Genomic DNA, 27,446 nt, shown 5'->3' on the forward strand with positions numbered 1-27,446 from the left:
CGCTGTCCGTGGCGCGGTGGTTTGCCCACAAACGGCAAATGCCCCTCCCGTCTTGCCCGCGCGTCCGTTCGCCCAGCCACCGCCGATCTGGCTGCCTCCGCCCCTTCTTCTGTCTATTCTTGACCTGTTCTTGCATGACATGATGCACCATGAGTCGGTCGATGCGGTGTGGTCGTGTAATCGTGTTGTACTGTTGCCTGTTGGTCGTCAATCGACATGCGCTCACTCACTCATGTGTTTGGGCACGTGGCGTCTGTAAGTCCGGGTCTGGCCGAGGCCGTGGAGTGAAACGACACGTTCACGGGCCGCCCAGCATTGAGAATTGAGAGTTTCGGACTGTCTAATAGAGGAACTGGATAACAACAGGAAAAAGTTCACATTACTTCCCTCAACTTTTGCGAAAGTCCGTTTTTCTTTCCTGAACTTCAAAACCAGGCAAAACATCTCCGTCAACTTTTAAAACCGTTCGTCTTACCTCCCTGGCCCTGTTATAAGCAGTTTTGAAGACGGGTTTGTTTTTTTCTTTTTTATTAATTTCGGCTGAATCTTTGAAAAATCATAGTAAATCAAAAAAAATCATAAAATATAAATTCTAATTTTGTTGGACTCCACATGAGTAGATCTACACAATGAACATATAATATGGTATACTTTAATACAAAGTTTTTGTTGTAGCTTTAGATCTATGATTTTATGTAATTAATTAGAATAATTCATAGCTGTAGTTTCTATGGTCCAATTGTGATGAAATTTTTATGGTGGACTAATTATTGTATGATTGAACTGTAGTAAAAATTTCATACTCATTCAATCATTATAGCTTAGTTATAGATTTATTTATATTTAACAAGCATAAACCTAAATAAAATATATACCTAAGTTATACATGATCCAATGAGTATGAAATTTTTACTACAGTTTAAGCATACAATAATTAGCTCACCATAAAAATTTTACCATAATTGGACCATAGAACTGCAGCTATGAATTATTTGATTTAATTATAGAAAATCATAGATCTAAAGCCATAGCAAAAACTTTGTACTAAACTATACCATATTATATGTTCACTATGTAGATCTACTCATGTGGAGTCCAACAAAATTGGATTTTCTATTTTATGATTTTTCAAAAATTCAGCCGAAATAAATAAAAAAAAAGACAAAACCGTCTTCAAAACTGCTTATAACAAGGCCAGGGAGGTAAGATGAATGGTTTTAAAAGTTGAGAGAGGTGTTTTGCCCGGTTTTAGAGTTTGGGGAGGAAAAATGAACTTTCGCAAAAGTTGAGAAGGTAACTTGCATTTTTTTTTTAAACAACAACAGAACACAACTACGCAACGGGAGGCAGCCCGGCCCATACAACCCGCACCGCCGCTCGCGGAGGGAGAGGCAGGGGAGGGAAGGATGCCAGAGCCTGGAGACGGAAGAGAGGGGGAGTGGCCGACTGGGGAGGCGACGGCGGCAACACCGTCGGTGAGGGCTGTCGGGATAGGAGGAGAGGCGAACCAGCAGAAGCGCGAACGAGAGCGCGGGCACCGGCTCACGGCTTCTCTGCACCACCTCCGGCCACGTCTTCGAGGACCACACTGGAGGTCTGCCTGCAATACGGCGATTGGGTCTTGCGTTTCTGCTAACTACTAGTAAATGCCGGGTTTCAGAGGCTTCGATCGATGCGTTTGCTAAATAATAATTCCGCTAGAGATGATTTCATGTCCACATTGGGTACTGTTAATCTAATTATGGTTGTGGAAAATTCTGTGTAATATAGCAGCTCGCAATCCTTGGGAAAATTTTGCACAATACATGTATCAAGTAAACTAGCGTGTGATACAATACAACCGAATGATCAGGTAAAGGAAAACACTGCAAACTGAGCAGTTCCCCCACGGTTCGCTGTGTTTAAGTTCTGGGCGGGGTGGTTCTTCTGCTATGCTGCTGCTGCTGCTGTTCTAGTGGGCCGTGACCACCTCTCCACTGTACGGGTGCGAGGTGGAGGCGGTCCCCACGTGCTCAAACTCCACGGTGGATGAGCTGCCCGAGCTCAGCCCCTCGCTGTGCAGCATCGTCTCAATCTCCTTCACCACAGAGTTCATGGTGGGCCGCCGTGAGGCTGATTCGTCAACGCACTCCATGGCCAGCTGCACGAACCTCCTGAACCGCGCAGTATGTGCGGCATCGTGGATGGCTGGATCCACGATGCCTTGCAGGCCATAGTAGTCGTGGTCATTAGGGTTTATGGCCATCCTGAATTCCCGGACGATATACCTTCCATTTGATATAGGCAGCCTGCCACTCAGTATCTCTAGCATGACGACACCGAAGCTGTACACGTCGCTCTTCTCTGAGAGCTGTTGTGTCATGTAATACTCTGGGTCCAAATAGCCCTATGACATGAAATTGACCGTCAAGGACAAGAGTAACTTAACCAAAGGAAAGGATTTATAATAATTGATGAAGTACTGTGGCCGAAGAACCTACCAATGTTCCTTTGACTTGAGTGGAAATGTGGCCTTTTTCAGTGTCTGCAACTAACTTTGACAGACCAAAATCAGCAACTTTTGGTTTAAAGTTTTCATCCAAAAGGATATTTGTGGACTTGACATCTCTGTGGATAATAGGTGGATCGGCGAGCTCATGAAGATATGCTAGTCCTCTTGCCGATCCTAGAGCAATCCTGAGCCTCTTCTTCCAATCCAGGTAAATTCCTCTAGCTACATAACAAATATATTTCTTATAAAATAGGAAAGGTACAGGGAAGAATGTAACACTTTAGGATTTGCTACTAGGTTTTATGTACATACCTTGTAAATTCTGTCTTAATGTCCCATTGGAGACATATTCATATACCAGCATCTGCTCCCCTTGTTCATAGCAAAATCCTGTCAGACTTACCAGGTTCTTGTGGTGGACTCTGGATAGCAACTCAATCTCATTTTTGAACTCCACTGCACCTTGCTTTGATCCATACTCTGCTCGTTTTATTGCCACATTTGTTCCATCTACCAGTACTGCCTTGTAAACCTTTCACATGTGAAGATGAATCCCTACATTAGCTGTCCGTGTAAAATCCCTTAAAAGGAACTCCTATAATGCAGAGGCTGGGATAATGTTTTTATTCCATCATCTATTTTGTATAAATAGCTGTTTACCTTTCCATAACTTCCTGATCCTATTTCATTGTTCTCTGCGAAATTGTTGGTGCCGGTCTTCAGTTCATCAAAGGAAAAGAACCTTGCTCCTTTCAGCTGTGGAGCACCTCCACTGTCTTTTTTAGCGATTCCCCATGAAGCTAAAATTTGAATATGCATGAGGTAAATAATCAGCGAAGTTTTATCGAACTACAGTACTTTTGTTCTTTTCTCTGCGTTATTACTGCTTACACGCATTTGATTTTATTAATATATTTTTGTAGTTAGACACATTTTCTGTTACAATTGTAAGCTTTGAAAGGCTGGGTATTTAACAAATAGGATTCGAAAATTGGATGTTGGTTTGGCATGCTGGCCTAGTTCGTATACATAGCTGTGTCAATTCTGTTGTATATTTTTATCATATCTCTAAATTATAGCCTATCAGGCTACCATTTAGTTAACTAGCTTGAATCCTGCTGAATTACACCGCTAGATAATCTCGTAACATGATAACATTGATATTCTTGTATGAAGTAAAATTGTATTTTTTCTACAATCTAGCACCAATAAGCTCTATTTGTTATACATCTGGAAGTCTGTAACAGCTCTAGCAAACCATTGGTACTCTATACTGTTACAATCCATTCTCTTCAAATAAATGGCATATATGTTTCCCATTTTCGCTTCATCAATGAGAGGTTATGTAGACTTTTTATCTGGTTTTATTAGTTTTATCGGTGTGTCTTTCTCACTGGTTTTCTATAGATGTGTATAGATTTACTACAAAATAAAGAACTTTATTAAATGGTGCAACCATGGAAAACACATTCTGATAATTTAATGTTTTTCTTCTTAAAGAAATATTTGGTAGCTTTAAGAGCTATACAGTTGTCAGCCATATTATTTGGAATCTCACCGAAAGGATTTGTTCGTCCTGATAATTCCCTAGTTCTTCTCTTTTGTAATAAAGAAAATATTGCCCCAGAAGTTACAGCAATCAGAATAAGACCACATGCTACTGCAATTCCAGCGATAGCACCTGTGCTTACTTGCGATTTTCCATCGTCAGCTGCTCCTGAGACAAGATAACCTAATGTATTTCATGCATAATTACTTGCATACAGACATAATTTTACATGATTAGATTTGATTATTTTAATACCTGCAAAGTGGACATATGGATCTGCAACAAAGTAATAAGGTCCAAAACCTTGTGGTGGCTTGTAATTTTGATTGCTAAGATCAGAGCCTATCCTCGTTACTTCTGACAAGTTAAAGGATGTTCCGATCGATGGAAATAGTCTGACTTGAACTTGGAGGTAATTATCACTGGTGAAGTGGATATCAGAAAGGAAAACTGAACCAGGTTGCAGTCCCAGCTCTGTTGAGAGGCTAGCTTCCAGTAGCTGAAAGTGCTCATTGTTTCTCAAGTCTGCAAACAATGGTGACCTGAAGAAAATCATACCCATGTAGGGATAGGCACAGCCACAGTTCGCAGGGTCTAGACTTTGATCACTGGAACAAGAAGTTGAACCACAATGGGTTACACTAGTAGTGTATGATGTAGCGCTATCTTGCTGGATACTGCAAAAGCGGCTACTGGAGAAATCAGGATCCAAGCACACAGGATTTCCCACAAGTCTGCCGATAGAGGAAGAGGCAATTCTAGTGAGTAAATGGAGACTAGAAGCAGCATGTCATCTTTGGTTTTGAAGCATGCAAGTACTCACACTAGTGTTCTGTTGTAGCTTTGTGTTATATTGGCTGCAACTATACGATTGTTTAGCAAATTGACTTGCTGCAGTTGTTGAGTGATGTTGCCAGTCATGTCAAGTGTCCCGTTGAAGGCATTATTGCTTAGAATACTGTCTGATCAGTGACAAAAATAAGCAAACATGTGAAAGTTCGCTAGTTATTAAAATTTATCTTCTTGTATGTTTCCAGAAAATTACACTTGCTGCAGTCTGGGCAAGGTAAAGATCCTGTTGGGAATCTGACCATGCAGTCCTCCAGAAGCTATTGCTCTGCATGTTAGGATTTTACAAGGTGGCATTGTTTCAGAGAAAATATAGTGCAGTGAGACTTGTAGTGCATGTCTTAAACAACTCACACTGAAGCAAGTGTTTCCAGTGTCAGCATCCAGGTTGGTATGGCAGACGGATCAAATGAATTGTTGCTTAAATCGCTGGGTGTGAAAAGAAAATTCATTAGTACTTGGCACCATGTTTATATCTGATGACAGTGCAGAATAGAAGACAAGGGCGATATCTTACACCACATTAAGTTTTGTCAGGGTACTGAGATCTGGCATTGTTCCATGCAGCTGGTTGTCTGCAAAATTCCTGCAGAAGATAGTTATTCAAACGAAATACACTGGAAACTCTTAACTTACGCAAATGTGTTAGTCATTTGACCGGGAGGTCAAAAATGATACAGCACTTACAGTACATTTAGGTCAACTAGGTTGCTGATATTGGTTGGAACTGCTCCTGTGAATTTATTATTGTCTAATCGGCTGATGAAGATGCAAAGAAGTCAACATTAATGCTGAGAATATGGTTGGAATAAAGAAAAATGCCAAGATACTCACAGAATCTGGAGGGTAGTGATGCTACCAAGTTCAGCAGGGATAGGACCAGTCAATTGGTTGTTGTCAAATAATCTTATGAAGACAAACAAAGTGGTCAGTACAATACTTTAATGTGTAAGCATTGCTAGCATTAGAAATTAGTGCTGCCTTACATATGTTCGAGTCTCATGCTAGGGCTGAAGAGGCCGTCGAGATTACCAGTTAATTGGTTTCTACTGAAATGGCTGTTAATTGATCGGAACAGAGCATCAGCATGGTAGGAGCATGAGTAAAAGCATGCATACTGATCATCCGTTCTTGATTTATGGGAGATAAGAAATGTTAGAGGATCTTACAAATGTTTGGTGTCTGTAAGTAGGTCAAGTCCTGGAGAAGTGGTTGATGAAATCGGAACAGGACCAGAAAGTTGATTTTCTGACAAGTCTAGCCAGAAGAGGTTTTTTAGTAGGCCAATTGAAGCAGGAATTCTGCCTGTAAATCTGTTTGAATTCATTGCCCTGCAGAGTATATTTCATTGCTAGTTCATTTCATCAGTATAGGCAAAGCAGCAGCAGAGAGGTAACAAGAACACTGAGTTGGGATTAAGATTTTCTGTCAGTATAATAATTCTTACAAGAATGAGAGCTGCACCAAGTTTCCTAATTCTTCGGGGATGCCTCCTGTGAAGCTGCAGCCAGCCAAGATTCTGAAGATCACAACGCATTAGGTAAGCTTCATTGATGCATTATGATATATAAGAATTTGCCCTTAGGGTCAGGACATACAGTGTTGTGAGCTGCCTGAGGTTGCCAATCGAAGTGGGTAGTGGGCCACTAAGACCACTGTTGGACGAGAGGTCCCTGCATGCACCATAACATATGAGTGAATATGATGTCTTTTTTCCCCTCAAACACGCAAGAGAGTTATGTATCATTTCTTTAAGAGAGAAAAGATTACACAAGAGGGACATAGCCCCCCAAAAACACACACCCAAAACTCACATAAACACACCCACACCACAATCAGGAGAAAACAAGACACAAATGGCCCTTTTCAACAGTGGGCAACCATCAAACTACCAGGACCAGGGGTGTTATCCCCAGAAAACGACCTGGCAGCAGCTTCTGGAATGCCTTTGCTAGTTGCTACAGCAGAGCAGCACAAGATGTTCATCTGGACTGTCTGCAGCACAGCCCTGACACTCGGACTTGCGCCATTAAAAGCTGTAACTGTTCTGATGTTTCCAGATTTCCTAAACCACTAGAATGATAGAATGATGTTTCCAGATTTCCTTCAACAGTTGAACCTGGTCGTTGTTGCGCCCTCACCTACGGCCTCGAATTTCTCTGGCTGGTGGAAGTCGGCCATCAGAAGGGTGCCTATGGAGACAGTGGCGGACCTAGTGGGTGGTCAGGGTGGTCCACCGACCACCCTGTGGGCCACCCATCGATCGAGACGCAATGAAGCTTCTTTTAATTTCAGCTGGTGCAAGTTGCAGTAGATATCGTGTCGTGCAGTGCCAGTGTGTGAGCTGACTGCTGACGAGTGGTTGGTTGCATGGCGAGTGTGTGTCTGTGTGAGCTGACGAGTGCCAGTGTGTTGCCAGTGTTCCAGTGTGTGAGCTGACGAGTGCCAAGGTGCATGCACGGCGCGGAAGTAACCGGGTGACAGGCCGACAGGGTGGTCGGTAAACGTTGTTTCACGCCAGTCGCCATCAAACAACAACGCTCGGTCGTGGACTCGTGGCTCGCGGGGCAACCATACATCATCAGTGGCGGACCTAGTGGGTGGTCAGGGTGGTCCACCGACCACCCTGTGGGCCACCCATCGATCGAGACGCAATGAAGCTTCTTTTAATTTCAGCTGGTGCAAGTTGCAGTAGATATCGTGTCGTGCAGTGCCAGTGTGTGAGCTGACTGCTGACGAGTGGTTGGTTGCATGGCGAGTGTGTGTCTGTGTGAGCTGACGAGTGCCAGTGTGTTGCCAGTGTTCCAGTGTGTGAGCTGACGAGTGCCAAGGTGCATGCACGGCGCGGAAGTAACCGGGTGACAGGCCGACAGGGTGGTCGGTAAACGTTGTTTCACGCCAGTCGCCATCAAACAACAACGCTCGGTCGTGGACTCGTGGCTCGCGGGGCAACCATACATCATGACGTCTGCTCGGTCACGGGGCCCATGGACTACGGCTCGGGCCACATCCGGCCCAAGCACGCGCTGGACCAGGCCTCGTCTACGACGTGACGGACGTGTCGTACTCGTACCAGGACTTCCAGGTTTCTTCGCGTGCGCTAGCGACGGCTCCCAGCTCGACCGCTCGGTGCCGTGCGCTCGTGCCCAGAGCGCCCGCCGCCGCCCTACCAGTAGAGCAGATCATCGCCCGTCGCTTTGCCTGGCCTGGCCGCCCTGGACTGCCGCCATCGCCTGCAAGACTGATCACCAGTCCTTCCTCAGTTCCTCAGGTGATACTCCCTGTCCATCCCCGTTCTTCCTCAGTTCCAGGTTTCTTTCGAACATTAGTTTTGATAATTGACGAGTGTTTTTTTCAGAACTCTTTGAGTCTTGAATTATGAAAAGAAACGGAGACATTCGATCCCTTTTTCAGAAAGCAGCAAAGAAGGCGGCTGCTATTGACCCACCTCCGGATGAAAATATTGTGGAAGAGCAGAATCAAGAAGAAGATAGAGTACAAGTTGAAGAAATTGCAGATCATTTGCCCTCGCCCCCGCTAGCATCACCGTCACCGCTCGCATCAAAGCCGCCGGCGTATGACATCAATCGCCTACCATATGATCCAGGTGAAAGGCTGCCTATTGAAGATTATCCTGTTAATGATCAAGATGCAATCCATAGAGCATATATTACTAAAGGTGCTTGCAAACCTTATATACATGATTTTCCATACCGAAACATTGGAGGCGTACCTCGTCGATTCAGTATACAATGGTTGTATAATTATGAGTGGCTTGAATATAGTGTCAAGAAGGATTCTGCATTTTGCTTCATATGCTACTTGTTCAAGAAAGGCAGTGGGTCAAAAACTTTTATTGTTGATGGATGGAATAATTGGAATATAGGAAACACAGCACTTCTCAAACATTCTGGTTCTAGGGCACATAAAGCAGCTCAAGAGAGGTACATTGGTTTTATGAATCCCAAGGTAGCAATTGATTATAACATTGACAAGTGGAGTGAGGAGGAGCTTCGTCTTTATAAGAAAAGATTGACATATTCACTTAGATGTATCAAGTTTCTTTTGCATCAAGGATTGGCATTCCGTGGACATGATGAAAGTGAAGAGTCTAGCAATAGAGGCAACTTCATTGAACTTTTAAAGTTTCTTGCAGGAAATAGTGAAGAAGTGAACAAGTATGTCTTGAACAATGCACCAGGTAATTGCACTTTGACTAGCCCAAAGATACAAAAGCAAATTATTCACTGTTGTGCCATAGAAACTAGAAAGAAAATAATTGAGGAACTTGGTGATGAGCCCTATGCAATTTTAGCTGATGAGTCTAGTGATATATCACATAAAGAACAACTAGCTCTTTGCTTGCGTTATATTGATAAACTTGGAAGGCCATGTGAGCACTTTATTGGAGTTGTTCATGTAGATGATACTACCTCTTTGTCACTTAAGAAAGCAATTGAAGTTTTACTTGTTAGTAATGGATTGAGTATGCAGCAGATTAGAGGTCAAGGTTATGATGGGGCTAGCAATATGAAAGGAGATATTAAAGGGCTCAAAACTTTAATCATGCAAGAATCACCTTCCGCTTATTATATTCATTGCTTTGCACATCAACTCCAACTAGTTCTTGTTGCTGTTGCCAAAGGAAATACTGACTGCAAGACTTTTTTTGATCAAGTATCTATCTTGTTGAATATTGTTGGGGTTTCTTGCAAGCGTCATGATATGCTTCGAAATGCTAGGCTTGAGAATGTCAAGAAAGCACTAGAGTGTGGTGACCTTGAATCAGGGAGTGGATTAAATCAAGAGATGGGTTTACCTAGGCCTGGTGACATTCGGTGGGGCTCTCATTACAAAACTATATGTAGCATCATCACTATATATTCCTCAATTCATGATGTGCTCATTGAACTTGGTGCTGATAATGCATATAAGGAAGATTGGACAAAGATACATTTTGTGCTTGGAGCATTTGAAACCTTTGAGTTTGTTTTCTTTGTGCACTTAATGTATGTTATTCTTGGATATACAAATGAGTTATCCGAGTGCTTGCAGAGAAGGGATCAAGATATTCTTAATGCAATCTCACTTGTTAATGTGGCAAAGAGCAGAATGCAGGAGTTGAGGTCTAATGGTTGGGATAATTTTCTTCAGAAGATCACTTCTTTTTGTGTTAAACATGGTGTTGAAGTTCCTGCTATGGATGGTGCTTATGTGCCTTATGGAAAATCAGCACGGTATGCTCGTGCCCGAAACCAAACAAATGATGACCATTTCCGAAGAGAAGTATACATTGGTGTCATTGATCAAATTAGTCAAGAGCTTGATAATCGGTTTGATGAGATCAATATGGAGCTACTCTCTTGTATGTCAGCCTTCAGTCCTTCCAACTCCTTTGCTTCTTTTGATGCACGGAAGGTACGTAGATTGGCTGAATTTTATCCTAAGGACTTCTCCAACAATGATTTGTTAAAACTGGAATTGCAACTTGATAATTATATTAATGACATGCGACAAGATGCTATCTTCCAAGGGCTAGACAACATTGTTGATCTCTCAGTTAAGCTTGTTGAAACAAAGAGGCACAAAGTGTATGATATGGTGTACTTGCTTCTCAAATTGATATTGCTTTTACCAGTGGCAACTGCGAGTGTTGAAAGGGTATTTTCTGCATTGGTTATAGTGAAAACAAAGTCAAGGAATAAGATAGGTGATACTGTTTTGGATGATTGTCTAATCACATTTATTGAGCGGGATATTTTCTTCCAAGTTAATGAAGATGATATAATGGAGACATTCATGTCATTGAGAAAGCGACGGATAAACAAGTAATATTGTAAGTCTCCTATTGTTATATTTCGAAGTATTTGTATTTCATTTGAACAATTTATATTAAGATTTGACATCGTTTTACCGAATTATAATATGGTTTTACCGAATTATAAATAGTTTACCGAATTGTATAAGAATTTTTTTTGCGGCGCATACCCTATGCAAAAATCCTGGGTCCGCCACTGTATGGAGATGAGGAATGGGCTGAATTCCCTCATCATCCTAGTTTCTTGGGAAGTCTGGAAGCATCGGAACTCCTGTGTGTTTGAAGGAACCTCACCAAACATTCAAGTGCTGTTACAGTCTGTAGGGGATGAATGTAGTCTTTGGTGCATGGCGGGAGCTTCAAAGCTTAGTGGTCTCTTGGCGAGGTCGCTGACCCCGGGTAGTTAGTCTCCAGTGTGGTCAGGTGGTCGTTTTTTTTTCTTCTGGCAAAGGCATAGTCTAATTTTCTGTGTGTATTGCGGACCTCATGTCCGGGTTCTTTCTAAACTGCTCGCTGCATCTTTTTTCTATCTTAATAAAATGACATGCAGCTCTCCTGCGTAGTTGGAGAAAAAAAGATAAGTGAATTGAGCCCCTTTATAGTCTCTTTCTCCACTTCCTTGACTGCCCAGTACCACCAGCTTGAAAATTTGCTAGTGAAAGTTGGAGGGATGGAGTTAAGTCCCAATCTCTGGAGTATTATAAACCAGACCTCCTGGGCAAAGACGTAGGAGATCAGCAAATGTTGAATTGAATATGATGTCTTATGGAGGTAAATTAGGAAGTTCCTTTTCTATGGTGCACATCAATTGAAAGTTTGAAACCTGGAGGTTGTTGACACTGTAAGCTGAAATCCACTCCGTTAGTTTTAACTATTTAGTGCACACATGAAAGCCATATTAGTATATTACACAGTTGAATTAGGAAACTCGTCCATAAACTCTAGACATTTGCATAGGATATTCGGATAGAAGTGCAGCAGCAACCATTTTCTTGAATGTTTTTAACATGTATTGAATACTGGGCTTGGCTGGAAGGGATTAACTTGCAATTTCCACCCCATATCTGGGAGCTAAAATCTTTCAGTATATAGCTTAAATTTGAAGTCATGCTTTCTAGTAAATAGTAATAACTACAAGATTCCAGACTTTCAAAACTACTTTTCAATACATGGAAACAAAGTAATCATTCAGTCAAATTCTGAGCAGACTCTTCTGATATGTCTATCAATTGGAACCAGAAAAATACGGTGCCAATGATAATTTATAAACTTTAAATATAGATTCTAGATTTTCAAAACTACTTTTCAATACATGGAAATAAAGTAATTATGCAGTCAAATGCTGAGCAGACTCTTCTGATATGTCTATCAATTGGAACCAGAAAAATACAGTGCTAAAGATAGTTTATAAACTTTAATTATCTATGCAAAATGACTCACAGGTAAGCAAGCTCGCTGAGCTGGCCTATACTGTTGCTTAATGTGCCTTGAAGATTGATGCTTGATAACCTCCTGGAAACATGGATTTTTAATTCAATGGACGGAAAGTTAAAGTAAAACTAGTAAAACATTATTAGTTGATACCCACATTGATATGACTCGCCCATTGTTGCACATAATGCCATCCCATTGTGCACCACAGGGATCATTTGATGCTTCCCAACTTGATGGGAAGTTCTGCCACACTTTAATTAGAGACTGAAGTGCAGCCACTGTCAATTGGTATCTGTGTTATTATCAATTGAGCAATTTACATAACACTGAATTGAGTTACATTCTCATTTGCATGGTTTGATAGTTGATACTGCCATCTCTTTTATTGCTAGCTGCTCTTTATTTGCTAACTCACAATATAAATTAGGAACAGTCACCAACTTGAGAAATAAAGAAGAATGATACTTTTTGTTTCATTTGATATGGTGCTTATCATAGCAATATTTCATTGGATATTACATACTTCAAGATAAAGGCATGCTAAAACATGAAACATTTTTTTCTTTGGAGAGAACAAGATTGTTTCTGAAAACTAAGTGTGGCATATAAAAGGTTTCTCATCTAGCAAATCTGTGTGTTTTGTCAGGCTTCAAGATGCTTAAGCTATAACTTTGCAAGCCTAGTCTAAGTAAGAATAGAAAGTTTCAGAGACCAAGGTTGTATAGTTACCATCTTGGGGATCTGTATCACAGAATAGTGCAGGAAGACTGGCCAAAATCATGAATATCAGTAGAAGGATGGACAGTGCCTTCATTTTGAGAGCGACAAACACACTGAACCTCAGGGTTCCACAAAGCTGTTGTGAATGCTTTAAGGAGTGGAGCTTTCTAAGGTTTACAATCTACACTTGCTTGCATATTCCTCATGAGACTTGCACCAGCTGCAAATTTAGTGATAAACTAGAGAGTAAGCCAAGGAAATGGAAAGGCGTGTAAAACAACAGAGTTGCATAAGGATTACTGACTCTTCCATGGATCCCTGAATGACCTGTTGTCTGAGGACTCTCTCAGGTATAGGTCTTTGGTGGCTTGGTGCAAGTCACAATGCTGTCAACATGTTTCTTTAAACTTTTGAACATGGATGTGTTTGTGACAACTGGTGTATGTTTTGTTATTTAAATTTGTGTAGCCTGCTCATGCTTACAGGTTGTAACTTAATGTGGCTGGGATGCAGTATTTTTTGTCATTTCATAATACTTTTGCTTTTGCATGTCATGTAGTTGATATTATTCTTTTCATTGATCCAGTGTATGATGAGGTGGACTGAAATAACGATGTCAATGCTTTGGAAGCTCTGATAACGACATAGTTACTTCCATTGTTTCTGCAGGGTACTTTCTTGTTTTGCCCACGTCTTAAATTCAAGTTTGTTTATTGATATTTTTGGTTTCATTAGCTTTTGAGTATTCATATCTTTGAATTATCCCGTTCTCCCAACTGGCTGCAGATGGGACTCAATTAGTGCAGTGAACATTTTTCATAGCACTTGTCCCTGCTACTTCTAAAGAAGTGCAGCAGACATGCATTACCGTAGTAATGACTGAGTTATCTTCATTACTGTTAATTAATATAACCAAAACAAAGATATTTCAACACACATGGACAATGCCTCTACTAAATCATTTGTTTGTCAACAAAGGGCAAACATCAGTTATAATATTGTCCCTCATCAGTCCTTTGTATTCACATATTGGCATCCACTGACAAGAACTTCATGGCCATGGCCTCTCTCCGATATTGTCTTGGACTAGTTCTTGATCCAACTGGCCAATCTGACATAAACTTGTCAAGAAATGGTAGCTAGTTTGTAATTTATAACCATATGGAATGGTGCTGCCTTCAATCTTGATGTAGGATTGTTTGCAGAACCAATGGACTTACATCTGATAACTATATGAAATTACAAATGCATCGGGAGAAACAGTTCATATCACATAATAATGTTTATCTTGGCATGTAGAAAAGAGATATTTGTTTTCAGACATTTTTTTTATGTTGTAAGTGTAAAGGAGTACAGGGGCATGAATGGTTTTATCGATAGACCAGACATTCACTGCTGTTTCATCTTAAGCAAGTCATTTTGCCATTGTGTTTCTGAAATATTCATTCATTGATTTATCAACAGAAAAAAAATTAATGTCGTATAATTCATCCCTCAACAAAAACAAAGAGTGGAGACTGTTATCTACTTTGGTTGAACAGCTGAGTATGAATACACACTGTTGTAGTCAAAAGTGGTGCTGCTGCTTTCATCATTCATAGGCAAATGTTCTGCATAAGGATCTCGACTCTTTTCGTTTCCAAATTGTTCAACTGATAAAGACGCTGAGTTTAACAATTGTGCCCCTTCATTCTGTATGATGATCTCAAGTTCCTTCACCACATCATTCATTGTTGGGCGGTCAACAGCAGACTCTTCCACACATTCCATAGCCAACTGTATAAATCTCCTGAAGCCAATTAATTTAGCTGAATCCCGGATTTTTGGATCGATTAGGCCCTTCAAGCCATAGTATTCTTGATCATATTGATCTATTGCTGTCCTGATCTCACGGACAATATACCTGCCTTTCTCTATGGGCTGGCTGGCAGTTATTAGTTCTAGCAGGACAACTCCAAAGCTGTAGACATCACTCTTTTCAGAGAGCTGTTGCGTCATGTAATATTCAGGATCCAAATAGCCCTAGCAACAATGCAAAAAGAGGAATCAGCAAAAGTGTTTCTTAGGTGAACAGACACCAAAGAATATCCAAAATACATACCAATGTTCCCTTTACTTGGGTAGAAACATGGCCCTTTTGTGTGTCAGACACAAGTTTTGAAAGACCAAAATCAGCAACCTTAGCATTGAGACTTTCATCCAAAAGGATATTGGTTGATTTGATATCTCTGTGTATGATTGGTGGATCAGCAAGTTCATGGAGGTATGCTAGACCTTTTGCTGAGCCAATGGCAATCCTGAGGCGGTTCTTCCAATCTAAGTTCACTCCTCTTTTACCTGCAATCAAGTCATGGTTAGGTCCTATGTTCTTGTGTAGGCATATGTACTAGTTAAGTAAATTTGTGTTACTTAGAGTGAGTAGTGTAGTTGATACCCATCAAGTTCTCCCTTAATGTCCCATAAGGAATATATTCATAAACCAACATCTGTTCCCCTTGTTCGTAGCAGAAACCCACTAGGCTCACTAGGTTCTTGTGATGAACCCTGGACAGCAGTTCTATCTCATTCTTGAATTCAGCTGCACCTTGCATGGATCCTTGCTGCGCGCGTTTTATTGCAGCTATTTGCCCGTTTGCTAGTGTTCCTTTGTACACCTTTTATAACAGAGTAAAATATAATGTTAGATGCTTTCGCAAACACATGTGTCTAGCTGTGTACAGGCCAACACGGCAACTGAATTACCTTCCCATATCCTCCGGATCCTATCTCATGAGTTTCTGAGAAATTATTGGTGCATTTTTTCAGTTCCTCGAATGAAAAGTATCTTGCACCCTTCAGTTGTGGTGCATCTCCGTTGTCTGTCCCACCAGCTCCCCATGATGCTGTGGTAACAAAGTACTAACAAGAATGAATCAGGAGACATATCATTATGCTTCTAAGTACAGTTATCTTCCTAGTGTTTAATCTTTGGTACACATAGAATTAAAAGGTACCCTCGAATTAAATATAGTAGCTAGCTCAAAATGGATACAAGTGCGTGCACATATATACCACATCTTCTATTGGACTGAAGTTAGCTGTGAAATAACACATTACCGAAAGGATTTGTAGTTCGCTCTACTGCCTCCTTGGCTATTCTTTTCTGTCGTAGAGCATATATTGCTACCACAATAAGGCCAAGAATAAGGACAACACCCGCGATTGCTATTCCAATTATTGCTGCCTTGCCCATTGAGGACTTTTTATTGCTGGGAGCTGAAATGGACGATTAGCAATTCAAGATATGTCAGACAAAGATGGTACACACCTTGTGGAATGGTACTGTTTACATACCTGGAAAGTATGTGCTCGCTATGAAGCTGTATGGTCCAAAATTAGTTGGGGCTTTATAAGTTTGGTTGACCAGAGGAGAAATGATTCTTATGACTTCTGAGCGATTGAAGCTCGTTCCACTGGCTGGAAAAATCTTCACTGTCAATATTAGAGGGTTTCCTGGACTGAATTGAACATTGGAAATGGCAACTGATCTTGGTGCCAGGCTAAGGTTCTGCATAAGCGTTGACTCCAGAAGTTGGAACATCGTGGGGCTTATGACATCAGAGAAGGCGGGTGCTTGGAAGATCATCAAACCCTGAAAGGGATTGGTGCATGCACAGTTCTGTGAAGTGATTGGACTTGCTGACTGATCAAAGGGGCATGGAATGGCAGCACATGGGCCAAGGTTAGTGGCATATGGCGCTTGCTGCTTTTGCTTGAGTGTGCAGAAACTAATGTTATCCAAACATACAGGATTCTCTGTTAATCTGGATAAGAACAAAAACCATGATGGCTAAAAAAACGCATGGCGGTAAGCATGCAAGCATATAATCATTTCTGTTTGAGAGGACAATGCTTACATAAGGCTGTTGCTGTAACCCGTTACATTCGCTTCGATGATTTGATTAGATGTCAAATTAACAACCTGCAACTGCGAGCTGATGTTACCTGTCAGATTAAGTTTCCCACTGAACGCGTTCCTAGCTAGTGATCTGCATGACAAGTTGTGACATCGCAGAATGCACAACAAATTACTCAGTTGAACTCTTTAGATATTCAAGGGAATCATGGAACAAGTCAATAATGAATTACACTTGCTGCAGGTTGGGGAGACTGAACATAGCACTAGGGATTGTCCCATTAAGATCATCATTATCCATAAATCTGCATATCCAACCAGAAACATTATCTGTATTATAGCTTTACATTTAATTGATTTCGTTAATCTTCAAAAACTCACATGGTATTTAGGGATGTCAACGTTGAAAACCATCCTGGTGCTGGCGAGCTTGCAAAGTTATTATTGCTTAGGTCTCTGCTTAGATAAAGAAAAAATTAACCGCAGAAAACAAATCTTTAACTTGAATGTGGTATATTTTTCTTACACGTAATCTAGCTGGGTTACATCAGTGAGATCCGGCACGGTCCCGTTCAGTTGGTTGTTTGCTAAACTCCTGCAAGAAGCCAAGAACCATAAGGGATATTTGCAATGTAATTTTCTAGTATCATGAAATATCCGTTGGTATTCATTCAAATTTAGTTACTTACAGTTCCATCAGGTTACTTAGGGCGGCAATACTATTGGGAACTGGACCGCTGAACTGGTTATGATCTAGTCGGCTGGCAACAATTGTGAAAATGCTCAAAACACTGTGCAAGATTGATGGAGAACATGATTTATCTGGTACTTACATTATTTTAAGTGATTTGACTTTTCCAAGAGATGCTGGGATTGGTCCAGTAAAGTTGTTATTATTAAATATCCTGGCGACGGTTACAGAAAGCAGTGACATACTGTGGTGACAGAAATAAATAGAGAGTTGCTATTGCAAATGAGGAACACAGCTTACACATGTATAAGGTTCATCTTGTCACTGAAAAGGCTTTCGCTCATCGGGCCTGTCAACTGGTTCTCACTGAAGTGGCTGTTGATTGCATGTATGCATCCGTACGCAGTTAGAACATTTAAGCTACGGTTTTTGTTCTTTTTATTCTAGAGTTGGTAAAACATTTGAGAACTTACAAATGCCCCGTGTTGACAAGTTGATTCAACCCTGGAGAAACTGGTATTTGTCCTGACAACTGATTTGCTGACATGTCCAACCAGAAAAGATTTGAAAGGAGGCCAAGTGTTGGTGGAATTCCACCAGTGAAGTTATTTGAGTTTAGTGCCCTGCACAAGGAAATAGTTAACTGAATTCACATGACAAACAGTATATTGTCCGTTTTTTATTTTCTTCTGAATTTGAGTGACTTCTTACAGGAATGTGAGCTGTGATAAGTTGCCTATTTCTTCCGGGATATTCCCTGTGAACTTGCATCCAAGCAAAATCCTGAGAGAACCAAGATAGGTCAACGTTCCTCCTTTTTGGTGATCTTTGCAGATCCCTCAAAAAAAATAGTGTTGTCATGAAATGTTATTTCTTACAGAGTGGTGAGCTGCTTCAGATTTCCAATATTTGGAATAAGTGGACCCCCGAGGTTTTGGTTGTTAGACAGATCCCTGCATGTAGTTTATGGCAGTAGCTTAACGTATGTTTTCCCTAGGTAAACTGGTAGGTTGTAGCATCTGACTGTAGTTCTATGTTGTGATAAGATTTCTTGAGAAAATACGTAAGTATTATTGTTAGTTAAAGTGAGTTATTTTCATTCCGAGGACAGTGGACTCACAGATATTTCAAAGCAGATAGTTGGCCTATGGCATTGCTTAATGTACCTTGCAGATTCATGCTTGCTAATCTCCTGCAAACACCAGGTTTCATCAGAGCGTTTGATTATTTGTTAAGAGAAGAAGGTTTATTGAGCACTCACATTTCTGTCACCCGACCATTGGAACAGGAAATTCCAACCCAGGAGGTGCAGGGATCGGTTGAACCTGTCCAGCTTTCTGGTTCATTTCGCCAATTATTCATCAAAGCCTTAAGTGCAGCAACTGTAGAAATCATTAAGCTAACATTAGTTGATAATTTCTTCATTAATAACTCTAGTAGTTGATTAGTTCTTAGGATCGTAAATTCATGTGAGAGGAATATATGCAAGTACCATTTCAAGGAAGTCAAAGAGAGTTAAGCCTAAGAAAGAAAATAGCAATGAAAAAAGGGAACACTGTTCAGTGTTAAGCTTTATGTTTTATCATGAGAACATACTTCAAACATAACCATGACTTTCTGAATTTGTTCCATTTGGTCTTGTGGATTTGATTACATTACAGACTAATGAACTGATGCAAAAACATTAATTCAAAGGTAACACAAACTGACTTATGCTGAAAAAATCTTCTTGTTTTGTTGAATAGAGATCATTCTAAAAAGTTCAAGACAGCCAAATTTAAAATGAACAAACTTTGATGTAATTGAATTAGGTTAAATATTTTTTATCTGGTGGTGACTAATGTTCATTGTAATCAAAACATTCTCAGATTATCATCCTGGTAGAACTAATCTAGCTGAACATTTTTTTCAGGTCAACAGGCACTCTGTGGATAATTCTAGCCTAAAAAGATGGCAGCATGCTTCCTATATCCTGATCAAATGCAAAAAAATCAAGGCTTACCATCTTGGGAGTTCGTCTGACTGAAACTTGGCCGGACATATACCAAGAGCAAGAACAGAAGTAGCAGCTGCTGCATCGCCACCATGCCTTGCTCTTCAGGGCTAGGCCTCCACACAAGTTGCAGCAGACCACAGCTAACTCTGATGGCTATCTTTGGAGAAGTCTATGCAATGAGCTAGCTAATGGACAAGTCAGCTGCTACCAAATGGCACCCTCTTCTTCCTGAGGTTGGAACCAGGCAAAGCAAATAGCGTTTCAAGCAAAACAATCTTGCATCACCAGATTCAGAAGAATCTCTGGTCAATTATTGTATGGGCCGGTTACGGGGTCCAAGCAATGGATATGCTCATAAGAACGCACGCATGCAAGGGTATGGGAGGCCTTAAACAAGGCTACAAAGAGCTCAGTTGAACTGATCAAAACATGAAATGGTTGAAGAAAAATGTTTCTGTATTCCTAGTTGGTAGTGGGGCAGTTGCTTCTTGTCCTCATCGGGGTAAAACCTTAAACATTGCTCCTTTGTAAGCTTTGATTCGGCCATGGTTATTAGTTAACTAGATTAATACGGCCACAGGTTGGACTTTTGCGACATAGGCCCACACTTCAGAAACGTGTTATGCTGTGCAACTGCTGTATTTTTTCCCCCGTTGTGCAGGTAAGAGCCAAATGAGATGTGCATTGGACCTGGGCCTGGCTGCTAGCTCAGATGATGTGGACTTGGCATCATGACAAGGATATTACGTAAGGATGCTTTGAGTCCCCTTGAATGTACCCATTGTTTGACCATGAATTGGTTTGTCCTTGGGAAACCTGATTATTCATGCCGCTCTTTTAGCCGAGCAGTTTTTGGTTTTTAGACCCGGTTTTGCCATAAAAACAGGATCAACTCAATATGCGCGACAATGTTCTTGCCCTTTTGAAAAATAAATGATGATGAAGCAGGGTTTCTCTCACTTGCACAGACACTAAAAGCTTCAAAGGAATGTCAGAAAGAATGTGCAGACGATTGCACTGCTCTCCTGGAATCCTTGGAAGTTAGCAAACACTTCGGTTTAAACCTGGCTCTAACACAACGTGCTTATTTAAACACATTTGGAAGGGTCTGACTGTTCTCTCTCTTTTCTTCTTGAGTGGAGGCGCAAATGATTATGCCATTTGTTCACTAATAGAAAATGGGTCCGATGTTCAAAAAAAAATGGTCCGGAAGGGCAGGTTTTGGATGCACTTGCTCAACTGGCTCCTTTGTCGGGACTGCCGAAAGCTTGCCAGGCAGATAAGCTTTTGGTGCATGATGTTCCAGAAAATGCACATAAAGGACGGCTTGCACACAGAAGGTTCTTTCTGCACGGAGCCAAAGTGTGGCCGGCAGGCTGATGCTTGCACAGGCCGATGAAAAGATTTCTGGATAGAAATTGTCCGTCTTTTATCCCGTTCTTTCAGTGCGTGATTGCAATTTTCTATTATTCTTGATCGCCACTGAGCCCGTCGTATATGTTGCCTTTGCAAATGTTGGTGAACGGAGTCTGGCAGTACCTTTCCCGATGAAATGCGATTCTTGGACGGCTGAGCGGATGAACGGTCAAAGGGAAAGCCAGATGCCGTTTACTTCTCATCTTAACAACTTCAATGATTTTGGAACAAGTTTAATTTGACTGCTCTACTCAATATATCCTGGATTCCTGGAAACACGTGAATTATGTGGGGCGGGGAGTATGGCCGAGTCCATCTCATTTCTAGACTGAGTTCAATTTGATGGACAGAACTTGTCAAACCAAAAGGGCTGATTGTGCACGACAATGTCTAGTTCCACCCAAAAGACTAGTTTTAGGAATAACACGACAATGTCTAGTTCCACCCAAAAGACTAGTTTTAGGAATAATATGGTTTACAAAACTAATCAAAATTCACGTCCAAACACCTCATGATTTTGCAAAGCCATGATATTTTTAAGCGAATATCCTGTTTGGGTATTTCAATGGAAATACCCTTTATGGGTGTTTAGAACTCCGAAAAAATAGTGCCTCGATTGAGTTAGATCAGGTAGCTAACTAACTGGAGAATGTGATCAAGGTGCGACCGGCTGGTAAGAATTCCAGAACAAAAGTGCAGTTCGGCAGATTATTGTAGAATTGAACCATGGAAAGATGGAACAAGTGTGAATTTGTTCCGCACATTTTGCCTGGCCAGTCGCCATCCGTAGAGCCCTAATATGACACGCCAAAATTGGAGGATCCCCCAGGTCAAACGCCGATAAATCACCTGGAATCGATCGATAGCTGCATACTTTGACGCCAGAGCAAGAGGGGCTGGGCACGAACGGCTGGGGCGACGAGCGGAACTTGTCAAAATGGCACGAGGTCACCGAAGGGGTGCGTAGAAACTCACTGAAGAGTAGTATATATTATACAATACAGCAGCAATACTGTTGAGTTTTTTTTTCAATTTAGCCCTTTTTGTAAAATATTTACATTTACACCCTTGGATGTCGTAAACCAAAATTTAGACGCTAGGGGTCGGCGCTATGAACCACGGCACTGGTAACACGTCTCGCTATAGGTCATGGCGCAGAGGTGCGTGGCCGGGGACAGCGGAGCAGCCGAGGTGGCGCTAACGTGGTTGGTACCTCGGTGCCACGGATCTTGGCACCAAGCTTAGCGCCATAAACCCTAGCGCCGAGCTCGGATTCAAAAGCCACGACCAAGTTTTCCTAGCTGGGGCTTCTTTCATTTGTTACTCCTTCCTCTCGGGTTCTTCCTCTCTCCAACCCGTCCAATCTTTTGAATCGACGAATTTGACCTTGAAAACTTTGATTTGATCCATAAACCTTCGAGAGCAAGGTATCCTCTCTCCCCTCCTCATTTTTTTACGCATTGATTTGGTATATATTATGTGTATTTTGCAACTGTAGGTACGTCATTACTTAGTGTTTTAAGCAATTATTAATATTTGTATTATGCAACCGTAGGATGCCAAGGCATGATAAATCTAGTAAACCAAGGTAATCTCTGTCCATCGTGTTATGTTATGGGTTCATTGATGTGCAACAAATAGAAAACCCTAAGTTTAGGGTTTAATGTTCATTGCTTTCGGTACTTACAACGAAATTGGTTTAATTATAGGAAGGGCCTGTTGACGGGAAATGCATTCGACCCATTGTCTCTCTCCTTACTCTCCCAATGCCGAAACCCTTCCCTTTGGACGACCCTCCAGACATTCCTACTCCAACGAAAGCAAATATTCGTTGAGAAGTAAGTAGCAATGCATCCAGCATTGTGTATATATAGGCGGAGGCAGGTTTAGTAGCCGTTGTATTGTGGAGTAAATGCTCTTGAAAAGCCTACTTAGTATCATTGAAAAGCCTATTTCGAAGGACACTGAAAAACTTAGATTCGATTACTGAAAAGCCTATTCGGCAGTGTACGATAGGGCGGTGACATGATAAATCACTGAAAAGACTAGATGCTATAAATGTACTGCACATATGACAAGATAAATTGCTGCTGTCATTCTGTTAGGATCAATATTTATTTACTAGCCAAATTTACACATGATGATTGATTGTCTCTGAGAATTAGAACAATATACAATAATTAGCACTTATAAATTCATCTGCAAAGCCTGAGTACGATACGATTGGACAACACATGTTGTAATGAATTTACAGGTACGGTCGTATTTGCAATCAAACATCTTACAAGCATCCACAGTTACAATATGACATAACAATACGATACAAACATGTATTCAACCATCTAGCTGGTATGCACAACACGAAAGTTACTACGGGTATATTACACAAAAATATCTACCCACATTATCTCACTATCTAAATTGGCCAAAGAACTAAATTACCTAACTAAATAATTATCTAACTATCTAACTACCAATCTAAACATCTAACTACAATTTCTAACTACATTTGCTAACTAAATAACTATCTAACTATCTATCTAAACATCTAACTGCAATTTCAAAATACATTTGCTAACTATTCTAACTAAATTTGCTAACTAATTTACCTAACTATCTATCTAACTAAATAAACTAAATTTGCTACATTACATAAACTAAAAAACCTGAATAACTAAAATACTAAATTACCTAAACTAATAAAACAACCTTGCTGTTGGTGGACGACGGTGGCAAGGAGGTGTTGGGCGGCGTCAGGGGTGGCGGAGGGGCGCGGGGGCGCCGCCAGGATCGAGGCCCGGAGGCCCGCCGACCCATGGGCCCGCCTTGGAGCGATGGGGGCTGCTCTCGTCGCCGGTAACTGTGGAGGACGAGGGAAGGGGGCGACGAGGGCGGCCGGGGCACGCGGGCGAGGAGGGAAGGGAGCGAGAACAGAGCCCGTGGCGCGGGGAGGTGGAAGGAAGGGCAAGCACGGTGGATGGCGGCCGAAGGCGGTGGGATGGCACCGCGGGCGTGCATCGGTGGCGCGGGTGACTGAGCAGAGAGCGAGATAGAGAGTGAGGAAGATGACGGCGTGGGGTATAGATTTAATACCTCGGCGCCGAGATCTGAGGCACCGAGCTCGGCGCTAGGAAGATCTGTGACGCCGGCCTCGGCGCTCAGATCTGCGGCGACGAGCTCTGCCACCACTACTATGAAAAACCTAATGGAGACGGTCATTTTTTATTTTTGGAGGTAGGCATTGCAACCGCCTCCAACCAAAGGTCACGTTAAGTACAAATTAACAGAGGCAGTTGCTTTGCCCACCTCCATAAATCGATTAAAATAAAGAAAAAAAGAAAAAGCCCACACTGGCCTAGATCTGGCAGCACGAGCCTGAATCTAGGCCTCACACCGCTGCTGTCGATCCACTCGCCACGACGCTGCTACTGTTGATCCGCTCGCCCTGATCCGCTGCCCCAGCTCCAACTATCGCCCCAGCGCTGTCGCTAAGATCCAAGCCCCGGGAGCGCCACCGAGAGGACGGAGTCGAGCAGGGAGGGGGCTAGATCCACCGCCGATGAGGACGTGGGGGCCAGATTGTGGCAGAACCGCCCGAAATAGCACACTTACGGAGGCGCTCGTCTTCCACCAGACACTAAGCACCCCGAAAGCAAGCTACAGCGGGCGGTATCCGTCAGGCACACCCCAAGGGAGAACCCGAAAGATCCACATTTTTCCCAAGGATCCAATAATGAGAACGAGTTACAATACTTATCCATTTCATACATCAGAGTTTCTTAAAAGTACATTATTACAATACCAAATATCAGAGTGCGGAGTGATAACAGCGGAATTTAAAAATAACATCTAGCGGTAAGGGGCGAGGATTTCGTCTGAGCCCACCAGAAGGATCCTCCACACAAAGGTACTCTTCAAGCATCACCTGCAACAGAGGTAAATAAACCCTGAGTATACAATGTACTCACAAGACTTATCCGACTAGTGGGAATAATTTCCCGACTCCAAAGAATATGAGAAGCTTTATGGTTTGCTGGTTTCTTTTGGCAAAAAGTAATACTAATAGTGAGTCCTTATTTATGTATTATTATTATCAGCCGTATTAAGTTATCATCTAGCCAGTCTATATAAGCACCTATTCTACTTTCAAGCAAGAGTTGAGCAATCAGTTCCATTTCTTCTCCTTTCAACTTTCAGTTCTTACTATGGTGCTAAACCACAGACAAGCCGTACCGGATTTCCCGGCGATTCACGAATCAATGTGCCTAGCTGGGTGCCCCGAAGACACATGCCCCGCTTGTACCCCAGGCACAAGCAGGACTAACCCATCACTCACCTGTCCTGGGTGTCCAGGTCCCCGTCCAAACTTAGACTCCAAGCAACCCACATCTTGAGTCCCGGACTCAGTATGGTGCAAGGCCTCCACCACCTCCTCTTCCCATCAGTCGGTCCAAAAAGAGCCGGATCCGCGATAAGAGAGCAACAAGTCTTCCCTGCGCCCATACCCAAGTATGTGCTCGGAATAATAGATCTGTGACTTGCCTAGAGCCATATGCAACGACCGGTCCTTAATTGACATAGACAGGGAAAAAGTGTAACCGAGCTATGCCCTGTTGGCCGCAGGACACAACCCTTTACACCCACCAGAACCCAACCATATCCCTACCCGGTCACCATTTACCTTTACTATTTTATCATGCGTGATCATATTTTATCACCTATTTGCGAGTAACGGCAGGTTACTCACGCTACCGATATCATGAGCATAGCAGCTACTCGATCTATACTAGTAGGACTCATAGGTAGATATATTTATGCATGTAGTTTCCATAAAATACCTGTAACGTAAATGCACATCATAGATATATATCCAGTTATTATTCAAAGTAAGGGTTATGCACCGGGGCTTGCCTTGGGCAGGCACGGTGTCAGCAAAGTCAGTGACGGGCGGCTCCGGAACGTCCTCCTACACGAGGATCTCCTCGTACTCTTCGACGACTTCGTCGTACTCCTGCTCACCGAAGGTCACGATCTCCAGTGGCTCGTCCTCTATATGCATGTAGTGATGATGATGCAATAATTAATATATAGGCAACCGCAACTCTTAAAATAAGAATACATCTACCAAGCTACTAAGCTAACTCTAATAACTAATACGCAAAGTTACCTATTATTCCCACTAAACAGGTATGAAACATTTTATGTATTATCTTAGCAACTAAAGGCATCCTTATTGCTGATATCAATTTACTATATATATGATAAAACAAGGTGCACTAGCTACCATATTTATCAACCTATTCTAAGGCCACAAAAATTACAGTGAGCATATAATAATACAATGAACCTACTGTAAAATAATTCTAGGGCTAGCACTTCTACCAATGCATCATAAAAATTCATTCTATAAATAACCATAATAATAATACGCATCTTGAAATAATAAAGTAATCCTAAAGATATCACTGAACTATACAAACTAATTACACTAACAGATAGATCATGAATTTAGGAATCTAATAAAATTTATTTCACAATAAATAAATAAATTCAAATGAGCTCTAGAGATGAAGAAAATAATATTATTGGAGGAGGCTAATCATGCTATTGGACTTATTGACTTGCACATGACTGTGGGTCTAGAAATACTAGATGAGACCATGGGTCAAGAAAATAATAAAGAAGAAGAATGAAGGAATTCTTGCAGGCTAGCTACCTCGAAATTGAATGAAGTGCCGCCTACGGTGATCGATGTGCGGAGGCAATGCAAGAGGAGAGACACCAGGGAGCTTAGCAATTGCTTGCCCTACGTGGAGCGGAGCAGAACCATATATAGCACTGGTTGTGGGTGGTCATGACAAGCTAGGTAGTCTAGAAGCACAAAACGAGTTGGCAGGGTTGTCCTCTGGCTCCGTGCCGTATGTGGTGGTGTGGTCTTTGGTCATGAGAGAATTAATTCAAGGATGAACTTTGAGTGGCCTTAGACTTACGAGCACATCAGGACTGGAGTGGGCTTTGGGCTGAACGTGCTTGGTGGTGGGGTGCTGGTTCATTCATGCAGGTCAAGGAATTAATGGGGGAGGAGACCACAGGTCAAGGAAACATTAGAGAATGAGAAGATCAATTGTAAACTAGCTACCTCAGCTGATTATAGCTCGGGGAGAAATCGATAGACGCAGCTCTCTCGGGCAAGAACAGAAAAACTTGATTTGAGAGGAAGAAACAAGTGAGCAGCGGACCGGGGTGGCTCGGCGGCTCGGCGTATCCTTTTAAAGACAGGAGACGTAGGAAATGGAGAAGCAAAGACACGACAGCGACGCGTCGTAAGGTTAGTGGCTAAGCAGCTTGCTTAAAGGTAATAAAGCGCCGCGGGAATGGCGTGCTGTCGCGGATGAATAGTGTTTTTCTGCAGAGCTACAGTGTTTCCACGCGTGAACAGTATTTTCTGCGCTGCTACATTTCCGTTGTGTGGAAAACCTGCATTGCTACAGTGCCGCCGTGAGGAAAATCTTCGCAGCTATAGGCTGACGTGAGGAAAGGGTGCGTGCACTGCGTTTGTAGAACAGTGAGCGAGCGGCGTGCTCAGC

The 27,446-nt window shown here is 41.9% G+C and overlaps 3 protein-coding genes across 3 annotated transcripts; all 3 read right to left on the minus strand.

Moving 5' to 3' along the window:
* Positions 1–1,792: 1,792 nt before the first annotated feature.
* Positions 1,793–13,263, minus strand: LOC136453108 (leucine-rich repeat receptor protein kinase HPCA1-like). The gene is made up of 19 exons (XM_066453679.1): positions 12,871–13,263; positions 12,296–12,419; positions 12,148–12,219; positions 6,488–6,562; positions 6,337–6,408; positions 6,059–6,220; positions 5,876–5,947; positions 5,724–5,795; positions 5,577–5,648; positions 5,407–5,475; positions 5,244–5,318; positions 5,086–5,157; positions 4,864–4,998; positions 4,296–4,774; positions 4,050–4,208; positions 3,152–3,291; positions 2,804–3,023; positions 2,481–2,713; positions 1,793–2,386 (listed from the first exon to the last, which is right to left on the minus strand). The coding sequence occupies exons 1-19, from the start codon at positions 12,953–12,955 to the stop codon at positions 1,952–1,954; spliced, it is 2,823 nt and encodes a 940-aa protein (XP_066309776.1). The 5' UTR covers positions 12,956–13,263; the 3' UTR covers positions 1,793–1,951.
* A 964-nt stretch (positions 13,264–14,227) lies between these two features.
* LOC136453109 (leucine-rich repeat receptor protein kinase HPCA1-like) lies at positions 14,228–19,957 on the minus strand. Its single transcript, XM_066453680.1, has 19 exons — positions 19,450–19,957; positions 18,709–18,829; positions 18,568–18,639; positions 18,326–18,400; positions 18,159–18,230; positions 17,921–18,070; positions 17,748–17,822; positions 17,590–17,661; positions 17,446–17,517; positions 17,283–17,351; positions 17,138–17,212; positions 16,990–17,061; positions 16,758–16,889; positions 16,195–16,664; positions 15,958–16,116; positions 15,604–15,743; positions 15,296–15,515; positions 14,963–15,198; positions 14,228–14,883 (listed from the first exon to the last, which is right to left on the minus strand). Exons 1-19 carry the CDS (start codon positions 19,532–19,534, stop codon positions 14,386–14,388), a joined length of 2,865 nt encoding a protein of 954 aa, XP_066309777.1. The 5' UTR covers positions 19,535–19,957; the 3' UTR covers positions 14,228–14,385.
* A 3,593-nt stretch (positions 19,958–23,550) lies between these two features.
* On the minus strand, positions 23,551–24,078 carry LOC136455143 (pectinesterase inhibitor 10-like). The gene has a single exon (XM_066455287.1). It carries the CDS (start codon positions 24,076–24,078, stop codon positions 23,551–23,553), a length of 528 nt encoding a protein of 175 aa, XP_066311384.1.
* Positions 24,079–27,446: the final 3,368 nt, after the last annotated feature.

This window comes from Miscanthus floridulus, chromosome 5, assembly GCF_019320115.1.
Source record: "Miscanthus floridulus cultivar M001 chromosome 5, ASM1932011v1, whole genome shotgun sequence".
In the NCBI taxonomy this organism is placed as follows: domain Eukaryota; kingdom Viridiplantae; phylum Streptophyta; class Magnoliopsida; order Poales; family Poaceae; genus Miscanthus; species Miscanthus floridulus.

Excerpts from the sequence above, each read along its gene's own strand:
- LOC136453108 (XM_066453679.1), bottom strand. The coding sequence starts at position 12,955 with ATGAAGGCACTGTCCATCCTTCTACTGATATTCATGATTTTGGCCAGT. Across the intron at positions 5,649-5,723 it reads ATCACTACCCTCCAGATTCT|CCGATTAGACAATAATAAAT; the intron begins GTGAGTATCTTG and ends CATCTTCATCAG. Across the intron at positions 4,209-4,295 it reads TCCATATGTCCACTTTGCAG|GAGCAGCTGACGATGGAAAA; the intron begins GTATTAAAATAA and ends ATCTTGTCTCAG.
- LOC136453109 (XM_066453680.1), bottom strand. The coding sequence starts at position 19,534 with ATGGTGGCGATGCAGCAGCTGCTACTTCTGTTCTTGCTCTTGGTATAT. Across the intron at positions 18,231-18,325 it reads CTGAAGCAGCTCACCACTCT|GATTTTGCTTGGATGCAAGT; the intron begins GTAAGAAATAAC and ends TGGTTCTCTCAG. Across the intron at positions 17,213-17,282 it reads GTAACCCAGCTAGATTACGT|AGACCTAAGCAATAATAACT; the intron begins GTAAGAAAAATA and ends TTATCTAAGCAG.
- LOC136455143 (XM_066455287.1), bottom strand. The coding sequence starts at position 24,078 with ATGACCGTCTCCATTAGGTTTTTCATAGTAGTGGTGGCAGAGCTCGTC.